Here is a 12,632-nt window from a genome sequence, read left to right on the forward strand (position 1 = left end):
GTGTGGTTCCTGAAGAGGCTAATTCCATTGTCTGGAGTTTCCAGCAGGGGCTGTTTGTGGTGGTGGTGGTGGTGGGGCGGTGGTGGGGGGGGGGTTTGGAATTCAGGTGGGTTTTGACTTTCACTTTTCACAAGGAGCCCTGGAAGGGAGCTTGCCTCTCTGGCTCTTTCCTCCAGGCCCTTCCGGCCCTGGAAGATGACCCTCCTCTCCAGGGGGTGATTGATTCATATTTGGTAGGTGGCCCAATGGTTGCCTTAATGTTCCCAGAACAGTGCCCCAATTTAAAGAACTTTTTTTTAACTTTTCTTTCTTTTTTTTTTTTTTTTTTTTTTTTTGCAAAATAAACCTGAACTTGTCTAAGAAAATCCCCTGTTCACCAAAAAGCCTATGTGTACGGAGCTGGTCCAGATGAACAAAGCGGCACATTAGTTAAACCAGTGAAAACAAATTTTATTCAGTAACTAGTGACAGGAAGGGAAAGAGCTGAGCTCCAGTCCCATTTGTGCAGAGGTGACTGGACCCGTTAAAGGGACAATGGTGTGCCGGTGGGGAGCTCAAGTGAAAAATGACCAAGGTTGGCCGGTGGAAACGTGGTCAGGCCCTTGACCCTGCTAGGGGTAATTATGGAAGGCAGGATCCCAGCCTCCCGCAGAGACGGGGACGCAAGCCCTGTCCCTCCTTGAAGGAACGGCTCTCAGGTCCTTGAGCTACAACTGTCCTGGAACTAGAAGATCCATGAAACATATCTCAGAGGGCCAGAGGAAGGCTGGTAATCGTGAGCCCTGCTGACAGCATGCTCTAGGAGGAGGTCGGGGCTCAAGCCCCAGATGATGGCCGGAACAAGCCCTGAAGTGTCCCGGCAGCAGCGAGCTCGCCCAGGCAGGTGTTTCACTGGAGATGCGGCGGGGGTGGGAGGGGGCTGGGGTCATCCCGGGGACCCGGCCAGAAGCGACGCTGGCCTTGGGTCTTCTCTTAGTGCAGATGTTTCCAAAGCGCGGCTTAGGCGCCCCCAGGGCCGCAGGTCTCCGCGGCATCTGCCCGAGCGAGGAGTTGGCGAACACTGAACACCTCCCACCCCGCCGCCCACGATCCGCTTCCCGGTTCGGTTCCGAACGCGCGATCCCGCAGCCGGGGAGGGGGGGCTGCGTCAGAATCGGGGCGTAGGGGGAGCGGCGGGGGGCATGTGGGCCGCAGCGGGTGGTCCCGCGAGGGGGGACCCTGGCGGTGCAGGCAGGGGGCGCCGGCGCGGGGCCCGTGAGCAGCCTGGAGGAGGCGGGCGGTGCGGGGGCGGTGGGCGCGGGCGCGGGCGCTCTCCGCCCCACATCCGGTGACGGCGCGGCCTCAGGCCGCAGGGAGGGCAGGGCCACAGGGACGACCGGGCCAGCCCCGAGCCGCCGCGCCTCTTCCCGCCCGCCGCCAGCCTCGAGCGCCCCCGCGCCCCCCGCCGCCCGGGCCGCTACGCGGGAGCTGCCGCCGCCGCCTTCGTCTCCGCCCGCTGGACCATGGGCGCCGCCGGCTCGTCGGCTCTGGGCCGCCTCGGCCTCCCCGCGTCGTCCCGGCCCGCCTGGCTCGGGGCGGCCGCGCTGGGACTGGCCGCCGTGGCGCTGGGGACGGTCGCCTGGCGCCGCGCGCGCTGCAGGCGGCGCCGGCGGCTGCGGCAGGTGGGCACCGTGGCGCAGCTCTGGATCTACCCGGTCAAGTCGTGCAAGGGGGTGCCGGTGAGCGCGGCCGAGTGCACGGCCTTGGGGCTGCGCTGCGGCCACCTGCGGGACAGGTAGGCCCGGGCCCGGGCTGCGCGGGACCTGCCCGGGACGGGGTGGAGGGCGGGCGGGGGGCTCGCGGGGAGGAGTCGGTTTGCGTGTTGCGTTTCCTGGGTTGTTGGTTGGACGCTTTGCTTTTGATCCTTGAGCGGGGAAGGTCAGTTCGTGTCTGGTTGCGATTCGGAAAGGTAGGTAGCGTGAAGGACCGGGGCTGACCGGGTTATCGCCAAGTCTCCGGCGAGTTCTACGCTTTCTGATTCTTGGTCTACGGCACAGTAGTAGAAAATAAAATGCTGTGGAGGAGCACACGTGGGCAGAAGGCGGCAGCGCTGAAACCAAGTCTCCTTCAAGGACACTGACTTCGGTCTCCCGAAGTTTGCTCCTCCCACGTCTGTCTGTCGCCAGTCCTGGAGCAAGTGCCTGGGAGACCCGGGAAGGGGGCGGGGGAGACTTGATCCACTTTCATAAGTAATGAGCCGGTGAAGGTTTGTGTTGGGAAGAGGGGGTATCTAGGGCATCACAAATGTAGTATTCGCCCTGAAGAGAATACTGTGCCCCTCTCCCTAGAGGCAGAGTGGTCCTTGATGAAGAACTCTGGGTAAATAAAATCTGTACTCACATAAGGGCCGGCATATGGAAGTTCCATTCACTTCCCTTAGAGAAGAATGGGTGTCCTGTCATTGAACTCATCCCTGCCTGAGGCCGCAGACACTTACTCTCAGAATGGTGCAGCTGGGGGTCTGGAAGGCTCACTTGGTGGTGCAGCAGGCAACACTCCAGGAAGGGTGAACAAAGAAGAACAGAATCCCCTTCGTCGGTTCATTAGGGTTAAGATGCCTTCCTGTCCGGCTAGGGTGCTTCTGCTGTGGTCCTCTGTATCCAGAGGGTGGGGACGTTTGCAAGTTGGTCATTCAAAGAATCTTCTAGGAGGCTATCTGCTGCCCTGAGTTCACTCTGGGACACACGCATTCGCTCTTCTCAGCTGTCTTCTTTAAAAAATGTGGACCCTCACAGCTTTGAAAAACTTCAGCTTGTTTTAGAGAAGTGTTGTGTCTGCAGACCATGTGACTGTTGGGGGATTTTTCCTGCACTCCGATTTCTAATCCTGGAGAGACTTTCATGTTTTGTGTTTGTTTTTAGTAATCTCTACCCCCCCCCCCCCCGCCCCCAACATGGGGCTAGAACTCAGGACCCTGACATCAAGAGTCCCATGCTCAACCAATGAAGCCAGCCAGGCACCCCAATCCTAGAGAGGATGGATGGATGGATGGATGGATACCTATACTTTATTCAGATTTTCCTGGTTTTCCCATAACATCCTTCTTTTTCTATCCTAAGATCCCCACCAGGATATATTTATAATTCCATTTGGATGTTGTGACTTCTTGGGCTTCTCTAGACTGTAATAGTTTCTCAAGCTCCTACTGTTTTTTGATGATCTTGAGAGTTTTGAGGACTCCTGAGTGGGCATTTTGTAGAGTATCTTTTAGTTTGGGTTTGTGTGGTATTTTCCTTATGGTTGACAGAGATTATGGATTTTTAGGAGGATGAGCACAGAAGTAAAGTTCCATTCTCCTTGTATGATATCAAGGGTATACAACTTACCAACAGAACTTTTAAGTTTTTATTTAAATTCCAGTTAGTTAACATACAGTGGAATATTAGTTTCAGGTGTACAATATAGTGATTGAACACTTCCATGGAGACATCCCGTGGTCATCACGACAAGTGTCCTCCTTAATCCCCATCACCTATATAACCCATCCAACCTCCCCCCTCCCCTCTGGTGACCATCAGTTCTCTATAGTTAAGAGTCTGTTTCTTGGGGTGCCTTGGTGGTTCAGTCCGTTAAGCGTCTGCCTTTGGCTAGGGTCATGATCCAGGGGTCCTGGGATTAAGCCCCACATCAGCCTCCCTGCTCAGCAGGGAGCCTGCTTCTTCTCTCTCTCTCTGCCTGCCGCACCCCTGCCCCTGTCTGTGCACGTTCTCTCTCTGTCTGTGTCAAATGCATAAACAAAATAAATAAAATCTTAAAAAAAAAAATCTGTTTCCTGGTTTGCCTCTTTTTCTCTTTGCCCATTTGTTTTGTTTCTTCAGTCCCACCTGTGAGTAAATCATGTGGAATTTGTCTTTCTTGGACTGACTTGTTTTAGGAGAGGAGTGAGTGACCAGAGGAACTGTAACATTTCATGAGCCACTAGAGAGATTTTTTTAAAAAACTTTAATTTCCTGGGATGCCTGGGTGGCTCAGTGGGTTAAGCCGCTGCCTTCGGCTCAAGTCATGATCCCAGCGTCCTGGGATCGAGTCCCACATCGGGCTCCTTGCTTGGCAGGGAGCCTGCTTCTCCCTCTGCCTCTGTCTGCCATTCTGTCCGCCTGTGCTCGCTCTCTCTCCCTCTCTCTCTGACAAATAAATTAAAAAAAAAAAAACAAAAAACAAAACAAAAAAACTTTAATTTCCTGAGAGTCCTATCCCAGACCTGTGGAATCGGAGATACCCAGAGGGAAGCCACCTCGTGTAGTGTTAAGATCTCCCCGGGTGAACCTGATGCTATCATTAGAGGGTAGAATCTGTGGCATTTCGAAGGAGAAGAGCACGTTTAGAGCTTATTCAAGTATGAAGGATTAGAAAAGCCTTCCTACTGCTGGGAAAACTTTAGGTGTAGGAGTTCTAGGCACCCTCCCCAAACTGGGAGAAGCAAGTTCTTGTGGCGAACATCTAGAGAAAGTCTCCTTGTGCTACTTCCTTCCCCACTTGAAGGACTGAAGTCATTTCTCAGAGAGATTTCCAGTTCTTGCCTGTCTCTCTTCGGATCATCTGAAGGACTATTTTCCTGCTTCTCATTGTCACTACTTTGCTGGGATCGTTGCTTTTGTGGGAAGAAAGGATGTGTCCTTTGCTCTTCTGCTTCAGTGGGTGTCAGAACAGAAATGGAACCGTGTCCACTTCCCCTTGTGTTGAACAACACATGCTTGGGGGTGGGGGTGCGGCTAGGAGACTGGGAAGAGGTAGGGCGAGGCAGTGGGATGCCCATGGGTTCGGTGCCACGTGTGCCTCACACACAGACATCCTGTTCCATGGGTGACCTTACACAAGCCTCAGCACCGTCCTGTGCCCTAGACGTTATCTCCACTCTGCAAATAAAACCCAGCAGGATCAGAAAGGGTGAGTGTCTCACCCAAAGCAGCTGGGTGCTGGGGTGTGAACGCGGATCCCTGTGGGTCCAGCAGTCATGCACTTTCTGTGAAGCCAGTGTGATTCGCAAGGGCGAGGATTGCACGGATGGGGAGACCTGCGCACGGTCATCGAAACTTCCTGAGCCTCATTTTTTGTTCTCATTTACAGAAGGAAGGGCTTGGACTTGATGAGATCAAAGCCACTATTTAGTCTAGGTTTTATTTATTAAAGGATAATTGAAACTCAGAAACAAGCTAGAAAGAACTCTGCTGAGTGACTGCTAGTCTCTCAATGATAAGGAAACTGAAAGCAGCCTGGAATGCAGGAAAAGCCCTTTCGGATTTATTTATTTATTTTTTTTTAAAGGTTTTATTCTTTTGACAGAGAGACAGAGAGAGTACACAGGCAGGGGGAAAGGCAGAGAGAGAGGGAGAAGCAGGCTTTCTGCTGAGCCAGCCAGGAGCCCGATGTGGGGCTCGATCGCATGACGTGGAGATTCTGACGTGAGCTGCAGGCAGACACCCAACCACCCGAGCCGCCCGGACGCTCCTAGGCCTCTTGGAGTTAATTCCATTTTGAACCATTCTTAGAAGCTGGGCTCTTCCTCCATAAGGGCTCTGTCCTCAGATTTCTAGAACTATTTTGTTCAAAGCTCTTGACAAATTTGTGTATGTTTGGTTTGGGCACCCTGGACTTTGAGCTGGTTCAGAGTCCGTCCAGCAGAACGGACTGATTGCCTGATTGGCACAGAAGGTGGGAGGGTTGGCTGCCCTCCTCGACTTGGTAAATCCTGCTCTCCGTCGTGGGTGTGTATGACTCCATCCGTCCTAAATCTGCCCTGCCCTTCTGAAGCCAGCCCTTGATGCTCTCTGCACAGACTGTGATCTCCTGGAGAAACGAGTTCTCTGAGTTTATCATCCTGAGCGTCACTGCCCTGTGACTGTCTATGGCTGGGGCCTTGCTCCCCCTCCCCCACCCCCCTTCAGGCTCAGGCACTTCTGCTCGCCAGACCAATTTCTAAGTTTAGACATGAGGTTTTCCAGCTGCCTCGGGCTCTGCTCTGCCACCCCTGTGATCACCCTGGTCACTGTTGTTCTTTTGGAGAATCTGAGCTCTGGCTTCTGCACCCGACCTCACACCGCACACTCCTGCTTTAGAAGTAAAAGAAGGTGTTAGTTTGGGGACCCCTTGGTTGTGAATAACTTTCTTTCAGATCTGGCGGGACAGAGATAATTATTCATTCACTGGGCGTAGTTTGTATGCAAGAGAGGACAAAGGCTGTGACCCCGTTGGGCAGGATAATGAGAGTGGTTGGGCTCTGCTACAGGCAGCAAGTCTTTATCTTTTATTGGTGTCTCTGTCCTTTCCTGGTGTTAGACAGCCTGCAAGTCGCCCCTTGACTTTCCACTGGCAGCAGGTGGCACAAAACATCCAGCTCCGCCCCCTTTTCTCACTGTGAGCCCCAGGGAAGGGCTGAGGCGGAGGTCGATGGGGGACAAGGAGACCCAGCTCAGGGAGGGACTCACGGTCAGAACTCAACATGCAGACTCCTGCTGGCACATGGGTCTCGCCGGGTGCAGATCTCCGAGGGAGTCCTGTCGGGTGCTGGGGCATGTCGGAAGTTGAGGGTGCAGGCTTTGGCAGGATTAGCCAGAGCAGGGTCGTCCAGAACTCTGCACGCGGGATGAGACTGGAAATAGGAACAGGGCCCAGCCCCAAGGGAATGGAGCAAAGTAGCAGGAATGCCCTTGGTCGCAAAACCCCATAGCGAACAGGCCAGACCACCCCGGGAGCCCAAGACCCTGGGAAGGAAAAAGATGGCTTCTCAGGGGGATGGAGGTTTGGAAAGCTTTTGCTTTCAGCAGCTGCTTGGAAACCAGTGCCTTCCTCATGCACTGCCCTGTGCTCTGTGTCGATGGCGTTGAAACTTACTTTTTCCAGGGGGAGCAACGCTTTTAAAATATCTTTTAGTCATCAAATCCTTTGTGTAGTGTAACTCCGGAATGTAGATAAAAGCGTAGCAGACCTCCCCAGGCCAGGCTCCCTTCCCCTTCCCAGGAAGGCTTAGTTCTCCCCCTAGATGTGATGTGGTGTGAAGACAGAGCCTAGAACAGCGGAGGTAAGTGGCTTCTGACCCAGCCCCTGGTTTGTGGGGGCTTCCTGCTCTGCATCAGAATATGGGCATGGAGAGGGGCAGAGGTTTTCTGACTCGTTCCTGTGTGTTCCTCGGCAGGTTTTGGCTGGTGATTAAGGAAGATGGGCACATGGTCACTGCCCGGCAGGAGCCTCGCCTGGTGCTGGTGTCCATCACCTATGAGGGCAACCGCCTGATCCTCAAGGCCCCGGGCATGGACCAGCTGGCTTTGCCGAGCGAGCTGCCTTCCTCAAACAAGCTCTGGGACTGCAGGTGCTCTTTCTGGGGCCGCTGGGGACGTGCGGCGGACGCGGTTTCCCGTAGGCTCCTCCGTGCACCTGTCCCGCCGCAGTGTGTATAGTAGGTGATGAGTTTGGTGAAGGAAATACTGAAGAGAAGTCTGGCCAGGGCTGGGATCGATCCAGTGGTCAGGGCTAGTGGGCGAGGCAGAGGACGGTTTTCAGGGTTCCTGGGATTTCTTTTCTCCGGTGTGGTGAGGCAGGCAGAGGTGCAAATGATGAGGATGAAGAAAGACATTTCCCGTGGTCACGGGCCCCGGGGAACAGGAGGCTTGGCCCGTCGCGCGGGGCCGCACACAGGAGCGGTGGTGTTGGTCAGGAGGGGGGCTGTGCTGGGGGGAGGTGGAGGGATAGGAGCGAGAGATTTCTATTTTTAAAGATTTAATTTATTTATTTGAGAGAGAGCAGGGAGAGAGAGCGCGTGCACATGGGCAGTGGGGAGAGGCAGAGGGAGAGGGAGAAGCGGGGGCGGGCCGATGGGAGACTCGATCCCAGGACCCCAATATCATGACCTGAGCTGAAGGCAAATACTTAACGGACTGAGCCACCCAGGCGTCCCTACGAGAGCCCGGACTGTGGTTTCCACAGGAAGTACCAGGCGAGGCGGGGTAAAGAGCCTCGGGGTTGGCTATTTGAGTCATTTCAGTGGGCTCTGGGGCCTAGAGGCTGTCTTTGGGTGGCTGGTACCTGGCCCTGGGTGGCTAGCGCCAGGGGACAGTGGCCTGGGCTGAAAGAGCCCAGAGTGGAGGTGGTTGGACTGGTTGGCACCACGGGAAAGGTAAGTTTCCTACCTGTAGGCATCAACTAGCCCTGGTGGGGGTGGGGGCCGGGGGGCGCTTCCTTCCACATCAGCAAGACCCCAGGATGCAAAGCATTAAGAATGTGGGAAGCAGGGGTGCCTGGGTGGCTCAGTGGGTTAAAGCTTCTGCCTTTGGCTCAGGTCATGATCTCAGGGTCCTGAGATCGGGCCCCGTGTGGGGCTCCTTGCTCAGCAGGGCGTCTGCTTCTCTCTGTCTCCCTGCTGTTCCCCTGCTCGTGCTCATGCACTCTCTCTGTCAAATAAATGAGATAAAATCTTTTTTTAAATGTGGGTTTTGCATAACGTTCTGAGAGAGTGGAAGAAGCTGGGGTGGTGGAGGGGAAGGTGGCCCCTGCTGTGGGGATGAGGGAGTGAGGACTGGTCGGGGGGCGGTGTCCAGGAGTGGGAAGGGCGCTGCAGACTTAGCGTTCCCTTGCCCGCTGGCTGCTTTCTGGCTTTCAAAGTGCCAACAGGAGGCTCACCTGGCGGACGGAACTGGGACAGAAGTGTGTGCCCTAGCACGGGTGTTGTTGTGAGGGGTTGAAGAACGTTCTGGACCCGGGAGCGGGTGCTTCAGGAACTCGTGAACGGTGGGGTCGAGTCTGCCCCAAGTAGTCGGTTGTGTGACGAGACTCCTAGAGGAAAGGCTGAAGGCCAGGAGGGACCATGGGGAGGCTTTGGGACTGAGCCGGGAATAAGTCCGGGGTCAAGAGGGGCTCCACTAAGAGGGTTTAGAGAGAAGAAAGAGGCCCACGACACCTGAGGGCAGAGTTGAGATTTGACAGGAGATGGGAGAGGCCGTCCCCAAAGGAGGCGAGTCTAAGGGTCAGAGTGGGCCTGGGGGCGTCGGGGAGCCCAGGGCTTCATCTGGTCCGGAGTACCTCGTAAGCGCACATCGATTCTGTCCGGTATGTCGCCCTGGGAGGCCTCAAACCAGGGCAGCGCTAGAGGAGGTGCAGACCCTCTCATGGTATGTGAGGGTCTCTGCGGGCAGGGATGCTTGGAGAGAATCAGATCCTCCAATCCCATAAATGCTTGTCTCTCGCTGCAGTCTGAGTCGCACCCACAGTGCGAGCCTCCTCCTCTCCCTCCTCCCCTCTACGCAGGAAAGGCTCGTCCATCCGCGTCTTAATGGGGAGCATTGCTCTGTGGGGGGGGGGACCTGTGGGCCCGAATAATGGGGAGCGTTGGTGCTGATGAAGAGAAACTCTAATGACAGGGACCATCATTCTACGGGTCGGGGGTTCCACACGCTACAGTGAAGGGGCCACTGATCAGATTGTCGCTCACAAGGAATAAAATTGATGCCGAACGTTATCTTATTCCGGCAATCAGTAAGAGTCATGCACAGACATATGGATATACTATAGGATTTGTTAAGAAATTAATTTTAAATGAAATTTTACTTTTTATGCTAATCAAATTCTTGTTCATAATTACTATTTTTTTTTCAAAGTAGGCTCCATGCCTAACATGGAGCCCAGTGTGGGGCCTGAACTCATGACCCTGAGAACAAGACCAGAGTTGAGACCAAGAGTTGGTCTCTTAACTGGCTGAGCCACCCAGGTGCCGCCAAAATACTTTTTTTTTTTTTAAAGATTTTATTTTTTTATTTGACAGAGATCACAAGTAGGCAGAGAGGCAGACAGAGAGAGGGGGAAGCAGCAGGCTTCCTGCTGAGCAGAAAGCCCCATGCGGGGCTCAATCCCAGGACCCTGAGATCATGACCAGAGCCAAAGGCAGAGGCTCAACCCACTGAGCCACCCAGGCGCCCCACCAAAATACTTTTTGATGAATGGTTACTGTGTAGCAAATACTGCTTCTGAAGCAGAGTCTGCATTTTACCCCAATCTCAGTCTTCCGTAGGCATGTTAGGGTTTGCAAGACTTTTCCCTGGGGCACGTTCCGCTGCCTCCCCTTCTGTTTCTGTCGGCCTCACGCTCTTGGCCTGAGGACCACGTCCTGGCGCTCCAGGATGGGCAGGTCCCAGCGGTCCAGCGGTCCCATCATTGAGGCCATCTCAGCGTGCTGCGGCAGGACGGTGACCTTGGCTCTCTGGTGACCCTTCCAGGCTCTTTGGTATGGACATCAAGGGCAGGGACTGTGGTGACCAGGCAGCTCAGTGGTTCACCAACTTCTTGAAAACAGAGGCTTTCCGGCTGGTCCAGTTTGAGAAGCACATGAAGGGAAGACCGTCCAAGGACATTTTCTCTGCTTCGGTGCCGGATTACCAGGTGAGCTTCCAGGGAACGGCCCTTTGCTTCCACCAGTCCCCCGCGCTGTGTCCGGCGTACTTCTTACCCCCCAGGACCGCCTTTCTCGGGGCCCCGGTTAGGAGAGTGTAGGGATGCCCAGGTGAGGGGGTCTGAGGGTGCGTCCTGGGCAGGTAGAGGGGTTGAGGGGAAGCGGCTCTGAGCTGAGCCGGCTCTCCAGCACGCATGGTGGACAGATTGTGTCCCGTACTGTGGAGGCAGAAGCCGGGGTGACCCCCGGTGAGATGGGGACTCAGGAGGCACGCTGGGAAGGGGAAGTGAGAACTTCGTGTGGGACCGAACCAAGGTTCCTAAAATTACCGAGGCCGACTTTCTCCTGGGGCTCCCCTGGCCGTCTGTCTGGTGTGGTTATTTCAGGCACCAAAAAGCCACCTTTGGAGCGAGCCGGCTGCAGCCCAAAGCCCAGAGCCTTGGATTCTGCAGCGAGCTAGGGTTTAAGATGCAGGCTCCTGGGGCCCCTGGGTGGCCCGGTTGTTAAGTGACTGCCTGCGGCTCAGGTCATGATCCCAGGGTCCTGGGATCAAGCCCCACGTAGGGCTCCCTGCTCCGCGGGAAGCCTGCTTCTCCCTCCCCCATTCCCCCTGCTGGTGTACCCTCTTGCTAGGTCTCTGTCAAATAAAAAAACTAATTGAAAAAAAAAAAAAAAAAAACAACCAAAGTGCAAGCTCCTCGGGCAGTTCTTGCTTTCCTCCCCGAGCCACAAGCTGTTTGAATGCGGGGATGACACCCCTGGCCCTCCCCGCACAGCCCTTCTGGCTGTGCTTCCCTTGCAGCTGGGCCAGGGCGTCTCACGGGGCAGGGAGCACTGAGGGTGCCACGTTCCTGGCGCAGGTGGCCTACCCGGACTGCTGCCCGCTCATGATCCTGTCGGAAGCCTCGCTGGCGGACCTGAATACCAGGCTGGAGAAGAAAGTGAAGATGGACCAGTTCAGACCCAATATCGTGGTGACAGGCTGCGATGCTTTCGAGGAGGTAAGAGGCTCCCCGCTTTTGTGCTCGAAGCTCAGATGTGCTGTTCAGGGGGCTCACTGACGGCTGTCCCCTTACCCAGCCCCAGCTCAGACCCCCCACTGTCAGCTGTGAGGGACACTGTCCTCCCCGAGTCCCCTTAACCTGGCGGAGCAGGCTGCTTGGGGCGGCCGCTGTCCCCTCGCTGGCCCCAGGAGGGCGCCGCTCACCCTTTCCATCAAGTCGGGAACTAGGCCAGACTGTGTCCTTCTGGCTCAGAGATAACTGAAGGGAAATGGAGAGAACAGTCACGTGTGCATAAGGATTTGAGACTCCCGGAAGGTCCAGACCCTAAAGCGGTGGCCTAGAGGTGCAGGAGCTCTGCCTGTGAACAGAGCCCCGGAGACAGTCCCTGCTGTGGCCGAGTTCTGTCCTGGAGGACCCACGTGCTCTCCTGTGTGACTTGTGGCTGGGATTTCCACCCTCTCCAGCCACAGCCCCCTGTAGCCCTAACAGGACACCCACATTAAACCCCAGTTGTCCTGCGATCTGTATAGAAAGACATAACTGGGCGTTGCTTTGCACTAAGAACCATTGAGAGCTCTAGTGAACGTTGCGGGTGGGTTAAACTTTGTGAGCCCTGGAAGCAACCACAGCAAATCCATTGACGGCATGTTTGCTGGGCATCAGACATGGAACTAATGTATTACTTCATACAGATTGTTCTATTTGATCCCGATGACAACCCCGTGAATTCTTGTACGACTGTCTCCTTTTTGTAAGGAAATTGAAGCTGGAGCGGGGGAGGCTTACCCACCTGTTGGACATGTGATTGGCCGTTGTGGGATTAGAATCTCCAGCTTCTGAGGGGGTGAGGACATGCCTCCAATTTAGAAATTCCAAGTAGCGAAGGCCGAGGGGAGAATCTCCCCATTCTTTGCTCCCTCGTGTGGCCACATTTCCTTTGGTGTGAGTAAAATGTGCCCCTATTTGCAGAGAAGTGTCATCCTTTAGAAGAAACCTTTGCGGGGGCCACCTGTGTGGCTCAATCAGTTAAGCATCAGCTCAGGTTGTGACCTTGGGGTTGTGGAATTGAGCCCCGCCTGCTGGTGCTGGCCGTGCCTGAAGGAGCACTGGTTGGGGAGGGGGCAGCACAGGAAGGGGCCCAGACATTCTCGGGCAGTCAGCACCTTGAGGGAAGAGACTCGATTTTTCTCCCCAGGAATAAATCCAGATGTGGT

The 12,632-nt window shown here is 55.1% G+C and overlaps 1 protein-coding gene across 2 annotated transcripts in view; it reads left to right on the plus strand.

The window, feature by feature from the left end:
- The first annotated feature begins 530 nt into the window (after window positions 1-530).
- The window catches only part of MTARC2 (mitochondrial amidoxime reducing component 2), a 33,732-nt gene continuing 21,630 nt past the window's right edge, over window positions 531-12,632 (plus strand). Inside the window, exons 1-4 of one of the 2 annotated variants that reach the window (XR_009406680.1) lie at window positions 531-1,774; window positions 7,172-7,345; window positions 10,242-10,404; window positions 11,275-11,415. Coding sequence is in view for 1 of the 2 variants with exons in the window: in XM_059413373.1 (XP_059269356.1) it covers window positions 1,503-1,774; window positions 7,172-7,345; window positions 10,242-10,404; window positions 11,275-11,415 (750 nt within the window). In the remaining variant the exon portion in view is untranslated. The remainder of the gene's footprint in view (window positions 1,775-7,171; window positions 7,346-10,241; window positions 10,405-11,274; window positions 11,416-12,632) is intronic. The other variant, XM_059413373.1, reaches the window with a different exon arrangement.

Source organism: Mustela nigripes, chromosome 10 (genome assembly GCF_022355385.1).
Source record: "Mustela nigripes isolate SB6536 chromosome 10, MUSNIG.SB6536, whole genome shotgun sequence".
NCBI classification, from domain to species: Eukaryota; Metazoa; Chordata; class Mammalia; order Carnivora; family Mustelidae; genus Mustela; species Mustela nigripes.